Here is a 9,072-nt window from a genome sequence, read left to right on the forward strand (position 1 = left end):
ATAGAGGACTTTAGAAAAATGTTTTGTTGGATGGGCTGGCAGTCTTCTGCTGGTGTTTGTGGCTAAAAAGTGACACATAGACTACACCTTACTAGAGACTGGGTGGTCTGACAGAGCATGGACCTGGACCGCACACAATCCAATGAGTGGAATTTCAGTGGCCTGACTGCTGTTGTTGAACTGAAAGTGGGAACACCTAACTGCTTTGTAAACATGTGCTAACTTATTAGTGGCTGATTTCATATGGTGAACTTTTGGATATCATTTGGGTGTGAGTAGATTAAGTTCTGTAGGGTAGGCTACTTTTAAAGCCGAAAGAGTAAAACAAAGAAAGGAAGACATGTTTATATAAAAAATATATTTTATTCCAAACTACAAAAGTGAAAACATGTAACTTTTTTGTCACACTTCTCAATAAAATAGTACACAAAACTGTCAAACCCAGCAAATAAGCTATCAATAAACATATTGAAGGAAGAGAAAAACAAAACAAACTTTTTAAAACTTTAAATTAACTCAAACTGTACAATAATATGTACAATATTTACAGCATCAATAATACATATAAAAAGGAATGAAGCTACAAATCATCCAGTCTCTTTTTTTGTTGACAAAAAACTGATTCCTTCCTTGCAACCTGAATCAGTCAGTCAAAGTCAAATACCTCTTTTCTCAGTGCTGTGGCAAACCCTCAAAGCATGCACACTACGCTCCTTGTCTGGGAGGACGGCTGCTTTTCAGCATGGGCTGAACCATGACCTGTCGTTAGCACTGCAACAGTTAGGATCTGCAAACAGTGAGCTATACACAAGGGTACGTTCAACTAGTACTCTGGTGGGTTAAGGATTTAAGTTTCCGTACTGGGGTTGAAAGTCTTCACCCTTCGTTACTGCAAGTGCTCAGAGGTTAGACACAGTCCAGTTAATTAGGTGCCCGCCAAAGTTTAGGGGGAGGGGAACATGGCATCAGCCAATTAGTGACAACAACATAGGTTGTCACATAGTAGAACTATAGTGCAGTAAGTATTCTATTTCGGGCAGCAGAGCAGCCCCCTGTCTTTCGTTAGGGCAAGTGGCCCTAAACATCCATCAATACACTCATACATATACATTGAATATACACATATATGTTTCTGTCCTTGTACAAAATACACAATTTGAAAATTACAACCCAAAAGACAAACAAATGCTGTGCTGCGAGATGAGATGGATATCTGTTGGATTCAAGTTAAGAGTCATTGGTTGTTTTTGCTGTTAGGTGACATAATTGTTTACGCCATGTCTCCCAGCATCTTCTTGTAGTACATGGACTCGAAGATGTCATTCTCGCCGGGGCAGTTGTAGTGGCACGCGCAGGTCTTGATGAACATCATCTGCTTCTTCATGACCTGGCCGTCGGGGCACTTGAACTCCATGGGCAGGGTGGTGGTTCTGTGGGGGGTGCAGCAGCGACCGTCGGTGCACACTCCGCAGAACTTGGGTCGGTAGGACTTGGTGGTGGTGCAGCCAGAGATCTCAAACTTCATGGGCTTGGACACTCTTGGTGTGCGGATGCATTTCTTTCCCTTCTGGAAGAGCAAAGCGTAAAAACAAAAGTCATAATTAGTAACCATTCCTTTCCTCTTGATTTGACAAAGTATTTCTATTGCAATGAAAGGGTTGGTTGGGTAGTGGTTGAAGAATGTGCTTACCCTAATGCTCTGCTCCATGTGGGACTCGCAGGGTCTGACCATGCACAGACGGGACTGTTTCTCCAGGCGGCACTCGCGGTTGTCGTTGGTTACTTTGGTAGAGATGCCCAGGCCGCAGGTCTTAGAGCAGGCGCTCCACTCAGTGGTCTGGACCAGGCAGTTCTCCCTCATCATGGAGGGGTCAGGCCCGTAGGTCTCCTCCTCTCTGTAAGCTGCAGGCAGAGAAGGGGAAGTGACATAAGACTCTTTATCTCTACACTCAAAAGCTGACCAGATTACATCATTAGAATGTAGGCTACTGTATGTGTCTAAGACTGAAACTCACCAGCGAGAGCAGAGCCCACAAAGCTGTTTGTGTTTTGGGGGGCATCGCACACCCACTCCTCGCAGCACTTCTCAGGCACTTTGACGCGGCGGGGCATGGGGCAGTCAGGGCTGGGCAGGCGGATGTCCATGCTGCACAGGGGAATACAGCCCACGGCACCGTCCAGGCACGTGCACTGGTATTTACAGCTGCTCTGGAAGGACTCTCCACTCCTGTACACCATCCCACCCATCACACAGGTGGCGCCACCCTTAGCTGTGGGAAGAGGAGAAGAGAATGTCACATCTCCAGTCACACAAACACCAGCAGAGGAAAATAATCAAAGAGTCAGTGTATTAGAACGACAAAGAAGCCTGTTAAGAGTGACTTACCTGTGCAGACTCCTATGCGGCGGTTGATGGGGGAGCCGAAGTCACAGAAGAGTCCTTTGTGGGGGTCGCACATGTCCCTGTCTGTGCAAAGCTCGCCCATCTGCTTGGCACACACCCTGCAGCAGCCGCAGGCATCGGGCACCAGGCTCACACCAGGGGGACACTGAGGGGGCACATCAGGACAACTACACTGCCCACTGCACTCCTGAGCCACAGCCTAAGGGACAAAGAGATAGGAGTATGGTTAGACCCTGATCACATGGTCACAACTACTACTAACGTTAAGGTTCATCAGCCCCAAGAGCTAGGGCATCATACTGCCTTTTGTAACTGTGTTAACAAAATATATATATTTACAAATCAACTGCTGTTGTAATAGGCTAGACATGCTGATAGCTCGTGTCTGTCTGTCTGGTACATGGCGCATAGACACAGCAATACAGTTCCCATATAACTTGACATTCTCAGTAAAAGGGTCTTACCAGGTAGGAGAGAGTGAGACAGAAGAAAGAAATCAGCCTCATGTTCATTCCAGCAGACATTTTGCTTTTCTTCTGGGTTTTTCTCTGAGTATCTTAGACAAAAATAAGTCTTCAGGCTCTTCAAAAATCTTCCTTAGTCTCTTGCGAGTAGTCAGGGAGCTTGTCGTCTGATCGAGTCGATCTCGTTGTTAAGAAGTTTCTGGTTTTGGTTCTTTCTCAGTTAAGTTCTCGTAGTTCTCTTGGTTAAAGCTAGAGTTTAGCTTCAGTAGTAGAGCTGCTGCTGCTCTTGTGGCTCTCTCTTGGATGAGGAGTTGTTCTGTGTCTGAAGCTAGGAGCTCTCCCTGCCTTTATACACCCAGGGCTGCAGTGACGTGCCAGTGGCTGAATGGAGTCCTGGACAAACATGGACATTCTTGGCATTCTTTCCTAATTTCCTGCCCCCCTCCTAGACTCGCTCTCCCTGACATATCGCATTCCTCCTGTCTGAAGCCAAAGTGCTGTCACATATCAAAATAAAAGTGCATTCTTGGCACTATCCCTCAACTTTCCCTTTTATGTGTAATCGGCGGTTGTGTTGTATCCCGGAGAGAGACCGTAAACCTCCCCTGTTATTGGGAATAGCTGCCTTTCTGTTCTCTTAGCACATCACACATAGATTTTACACTAGTGACTTCAAAGGCTTTAAATATCTATTATTGCATGTGCATTTAATTATGAAAGGAAGGGCTGTAGTGTAGTTCACCGTTACAAAACAGTACCGTTATAAAACCTCTGTACACCTTCAGGACTGCTTTTCTATTTGGAAAATAACATACTGCACAGAGAAACAGATGTACGATATGTATTGTATGAGATTATACAATAGCCTTCCTAAGTATAATAAGTCATGGGTATTGGGATTTAATCAACAAGTCCTTAATAAAGGGGGTTTGTACAGTATAAAACCACATCACCGTCTAGTTAACAGACTCTCATCAGTTCTATTCACTGGTTTTAATCTCATACTTTTTTATAGCCATGTGCTTTCACCTCACTAATAAGGTTTAGTCTATGGACTTTAAAGCATAGTTGTACTACATTCCTGGTGTGGGATTCTATTTTGCTCCGTCAGTATCTAAACACTGAGCAGACTTGAGGATTGCAGGAAAGCGGCTAGACTCTGGGGTTTGTATATTTTTGAAGAAACGATCACACAAGCCCCAGACTCTCCACCTCAGTCTTATGAAAGGCAGCCCTGCTCCTCACCAGCCACCGAATCGGAAATGAAAAACTCCCAGAGAAAACTCAGAGCTGGAGGAATGTGCGGCTGCGCCAGCAGACATACTATTACTGCATGTACACACCGACTGGGAGGAAGCGTGGCCTTATATGGGAATCTTCACTAGCAGCATCTGTCTTTCCCTTTTTTCCAGTGTGGTTTGTACAGAAAGTACAGTAGGAGCTCCTCAGGGTCTGTACTGTCTGAGACGTTTTCGCCGTACAGTGTGTGGGATGGTAATGTACCCTGTCTGTCAACACAGATTCATTTGTGGCCAAACAGAGGCTGCCAGTTCCTTAACCCCATCATGTGAAATAGTAGCAGCTTATCGCAATGCCCTATTTGAAAATGCGCTCGATTTCCTGAACCAATAACAGTGCGGTGTGGCTTTCCATTGAGGGGTTGGATGAACTGAACTCCCCTCCACAGGGCAGTGTTTAATCAACAATTGTGTGTGGTAAGACGTAGCTGTGTGTTAGCATCAGATTCCCTGTCTTAGGCTGTTGTCCTGGAGCTCTCATTAGCTCTCTCTCTCTCCCCCCCCCCCCAAGACGTTCCTCACTCAATGGAGCATAGGTAACTACTGTAAGGTCTGTTAACCTTTAATGTCATGCTCTCTGGTTTTCAATGGTGGCTAAAAGGGGTCTGAAACTCAAGCTTAGGCATGGCAAGTATTCCAAATTCAACATTCCACATGCGGTGCAATTGGGGTCCAATTTGGGATAAGTGATGAGGTGCTAATGTTGGAGTGACAGGCAGAAGTTAGCTAGGGTCAAAGGTCAAGAGCTGGTGACGCAATGGAAAGGATTCCACATTCAGTGTAAATAAAGTACCCATTAGATATGTGCTTCACTGTGGGATGTAGCAGACCTGACCATGTGATTCACTTTCCCATTCCCTCAACGGAGGAGGGTGTTGTGGTTCATTGTTCCCAGTACAAAAAAAACAAACACATATAGCTAGCTACATCAGTGTATTAAACATTCTGCCAAGGAGTAATTGTCTGTGCAGTGTGATTCCAGTTCTCTCCATTTCCACTTCTAGTCTTCGTCCCAAATGGCACCCTATTCTCTACATAGTGCACTACTCTTGCCCATCAGAGCCCTGTGGGCCTTAGTCAAATGTAGTGCAGCATAAAAGGAATAGGCTGCTATTTGGTACACAACCCTGTTCTGTCTGCAACTTACGTGACTGTGTTCAAATGACAAATGTTCTGTCTGAGGTATTCCATCTATGTGATGATTGTATTTTTAACCAAACCAGAGATCTTATCTATGATTAAAATGGAATCGGACGTGCTGTGGTCTAAAACCCATCTGTTTTCATTTTTCCAATGTTTATTATTGCAATTTTAGTGCTCTTCCAGAAAAGACACACCATGTAAAATGCACATGGAATTGGATAGAAGCAATTCATATTGCCTCCAGACAATTGATGTGTGTAATACACAGTTAGAACCATGTATTAGAAACACTATGTTTACAGCAGCTTTAGTTGTTGAGCCTATGTTGTTTTGCAGTGCATCAGACACTTGTGGATGTCGATTAAGGCAGCCCCCAGCACCTCTCTGATTCAGAGGGGTTGGGTTCAATGCGGAAGACACATTTCAGTTGAATACATTCAGTTTGACAACTGACTAGGTACCCCCCCTTTCCCTTGTGTTACTTTCATGTGTAAACTTCAAGAAACTACATGTCAATCATTCAAGAATCAAAGTTGGTTGAATTCTTTAATGGGCCATCCTATTCATTATTTTGACCTGAACTTAATTAAAGTGGTTTGGTTTAGCCAAAAAGAAGCCTTTTTAATTTTGGGCCAATCACGGGAACTCTGGGATTGCTGTTGCATGGGACTTTTGAGTCACTCAAATGGGTGATTCTGCTCGAGCTATGAGAGGAGAAGAGAGACGGACACTATGTTGATGAGCTTGAACTTTTACATCTGAAGAACTATCTATCTGAAGAACTCGATCTAACTATCTACCTGAATTTGCCTGCTGTGGAGAGTGTACGGCATCGTTATTTCAACGGGAGCTAGCCTAGCTTGTCAGATTTGGAGCTGTAGAGGAAGGTTTCCCAATCATTTGCTGAATCATTCTATATTCATTGAGCTACAATGCGCGCCAACGTTTAGGCTAAGTTTTAAGAGTTCACTCTAATACCCGGGACCTTTCTATATTATAATTGCAATTTTTTTTATCCCCATTTTCGATGTTGTCTCATCGCTGCAACTCCCCAACTGGCTCGGGAGGCGAAAGTCAAGTCATGCGTCCTCCAAAACATGACCCGCCCACTTAATCCAGCCACACCATTGTATCGGAGGAAACACCGTTCAACTGACTACAGAGTTCAGCCTGCAGGCGCCCAGCCCGCCACAAGGAGTCGTTAGAGCGCGATGAGCCAAGTAAAGCCCCCATGGCCAAACCCTCTCCTAACCCGGACAACGCTGGGCCAATTTTGCGCCGCCCTATGGGACTCCCGATCACGGCCGGTTGTACTGTCTTATCAATGATATGAGGAAAAGTAATGACAATTGCCTTCTAATAATGGAATGTCTTTGACAAGCCGTGCCAGCTCTCCACAGTATACAGAAATATGTGATTTTTAAACTGAAAAATTATCTTGATACATTATAGACATAAACTTGTGAGAAAACATGTAGCGTACTAGTCAAAGCTTATTACCATTTTACCATCTAGTATTTCCTTTTCCCTTTAATATGAACATTTTCCTGAATTCCACCATGAATGACAGAAAATATATAGGAATGGGTCTGAATAGTTATGTAAAAATGTCTAAAAACTTGTTTTCGCTTTGTCATTATGGGGTATTGTGTGTAGATTTTATATAATACATTTTAGAAAAAGGCTGTAATGTAACAAAATGTGGAAAAGTCAAGGGGTCTGAATACTTTCCGAAGGCACTGTAGCTACAGCAAGTGAGCTGCAATAAAAACAGTGACACTCACCAGATTATGTTCTCTAAACATCAGACTGTTACCATGGTTTCTCCATGGATATCAGTCTGAAAGATGTCGCTATAAAAAAGACGCAAAAAAAGATGTTTAAATGTACTTTACTGGTTGTCCGTGCTGTTGGTCCTTTTAGCAGTAGGAAGTGGAGAAAGGGTAACCACAGAAAAGTGTTTACCTTTTTGCGGCCGGGTACGTTCTGTTGCTTGTATTTTCCATCTCCTGATGCATTTCAGTGATGCACAATATGCTAACGATAGCCGAATGTAACCGAACGTTGTCGACCAAAGCACGTTCCCTTGCAAACAGCTGGAAGTGCTTGTGAAATTTGCCAGTTGATTGCATGGGACAATGTTTGGTCTGTGCCTCGGTTAAATTGTAGACATATTGTGCAAGTTGCGTGCGAATTGCGTCAGCATTGAAAATACAAACCGGAAATACAAACCGACATATCTGTGGATATTTTTTTTGATCTCAGATTATTTCCTGCGTAAGGACAAAATCAGAGGACAACAGGTAAAGTATGTTCAAATGAAATTTATTCAACAGTCTGACTTTTCATGGGACTGTTCATAAAAAGTGAGCCTACATGTTAGAGAAGAGAGAATAGTCTTCCGCTCTCAGATTCGTAGAGGCTACAGGTGATGATAATTTTAAAACGTTTGAAAGTTCATCTTGGGTTTGACCTACAACTCACTTTTTTTTAAAACGGTCCCACCCATTGCAAGTCAAAATGTGATTGGTTCATTCCACTGTCACTCCAAAAATCTGCTCTAATACAGTTGAATGGCAGAGGCCTTCTGTCCAGCTTCTGAAGGCCTAGCCAATGGCTGTCTGAGCTATCTAGATTTTTCTACCCAGAGACCACCACAGAAAAATCCTGATTGAATAATTTTTCTCTTCAGTATTAACCCTTCTCTTTCCAACACAAACTGAAAAAATGAAATCAGATGATCATTAAAATTATTGAAAAGATTAAATAGAATTTTTTAAACAAAATTTTATTAAACAAAATATACATGTTTTATATATCCTTCTCTTAAGGCCTAGAAGGCCCTCACGGTTCCCCACTGCGGTAACCCTACCCAGATGTTCTTTGGATTAATTTTATAAGACGCACCTGTCACGATCGCCGTCGTCGTGGAAATGACCGGACCAAGGTGCAGCGTGGTTTTTCTTTATTATAGCGTACATTTTTCTTTATTATACATGTCGCCAACAAAACAACAAACAACAAAAACAAACGTGAAGCTTACTAGGGCTATACAGGCCACTAACAAAGACAACTACCCACAAAATACAAAAGGAAAAAAAGCTGCCTAAGTATGATTCCCAATCAGAGACAACGATAGACAGCTGTCCCTGATTGAGAACCATACCCGGCCAAAACATAGAAACACAGAACATAGAGTTTACCACCCGAGTCACACCCTGACCAACAAAACATAGAGAATAAAAAGATTTCTACGGTCAGGGCGTGACAGCACCTCCTAATCTGCTTTCACTTCCTTTAGGGTAAAACATATTGTTCATGATTCATATAACAACTGAGCTTCTGTTTCTGCTGCCGAGAAACAAAACCTAGTTCAAGTTTAGTGTATTCATAGTAAGTCTTCTAGAGAAGGGGGAAACTCATGGATTACTGTCACACGCTATAGCCCCCAATTGCTTTCTCTCCTATTATTAAAATGTTTTCAGTGGTTGTGCGTAATAATACTGCAATAATAACATAAACACATTAGCAAATGGACACCCTCGTGTTGCTATACTGGCATGGAGAGCCTTCAGTTGGACTAGGTTTCCCTCTGACTGGAGGGCGGAGTGAGGGCGGAGCGCCCCATGATGGATTCCCTTCTGTTTGGATTCCCTTCTGTTCTTCAGAGAGGGCATATTTTCAGCCACAGCAGCATAGCATTCCTGTGAGATTGTTGCAGTGCATTCCTCATGGGATTTGCCTTAAGCCGTCTTCGTCCTCC

At 43.3% G+C, this 9,072-nt stretch overlaps 1 protein-coding gene across 3 annotated transcripts; it reads right to left on the reverse strand.

Moving 5' to 3' along the window:
• Positions 1-343: 343 nt before the first annotated feature.
• LOC120019686 (CCN family member 2-like) lies at positions 344-7,418 on the reverse strand. 3 transcript variants are annotated; one of them, XM_038963072.1, is made up of 7 exons: positions 7,275-7,418; positions 7,094-7,162; positions 2,869-3,261; positions 2,387-2,603; positions 2,016-2,270; positions 1,691-1,902; positions 344-1,567 (listed from the first exon to the last, which is right to left on the reverse strand). In XM_038963072.1, the coding sequence occupies exons 3-7, from the start codon at positions 2,926-2,928 to the stop codon at positions 1,271-1,273; spliced, it is 1,041 nt and encodes a 346-aa protein (XP_038819000.1). In that variant the 5' UTR covers positions 2,929-3,261; positions 7,094-7,162; positions 7,275-7,418; the 3' UTR covers positions 344-1,270. The 3 variants fall into 3 exon arrangements, with proteins under 3 accessions (XP_038819000.1, XP_038819002.1, XP_038818999.1); XM_038963074.1 differs by lacking the exon at positions 7,094-7,162; XM_038963071.1 differs by lacking the exons at positions 7,094-7,162; positions 7,275-7,418 and having other exon boundaries at positions 2,869-6,471.
• Between the last annotated feature and the right edge of the window lie 1,654 nt (positions 7,419-9,072).

Source organism: Salvelinus namaycush, chromosome 24, assembly GCF_016432855.1.
Source record: "Salvelinus namaycush isolate Seneca chromosome 24, SaNama_1.0, whole genome shotgun sequence".
NCBI classification, from domain to species: Eukaryota; Metazoa; Chordata; class Actinopteri; order Salmoniformes; family Salmonidae; genus Salvelinus; species Salvelinus namaycush.

What these genes read in the sequence shown, in the direction of transcription:
- LOC120019686 (XM_038963074.1), bottom strand. Translation starts at nt 2,928, where the DNA reads ATGTCTGCTGGAATGAACATGAGGCTGATTTCTTTCTTCTGTCTCACT. An exon ending in GTCTCACTCTCTCCTACCTG is followed by an intron (nt 2,604 to 2,868) that starts GTAAGACCCTTT and finishes TTTGTCCCTTAG; the next exon opens with GCTGTGGCTCAGGAGTGCAG. An exon ending in TGTGGGCTCTGCTCTCGCTG is followed by an intron (nt 1,903 to 2,015) that starts GTGAGTTTCAGT and finishes CTCTGCCTGCAG; the next exon opens with CTTACAGAGAGGAGGAGACC.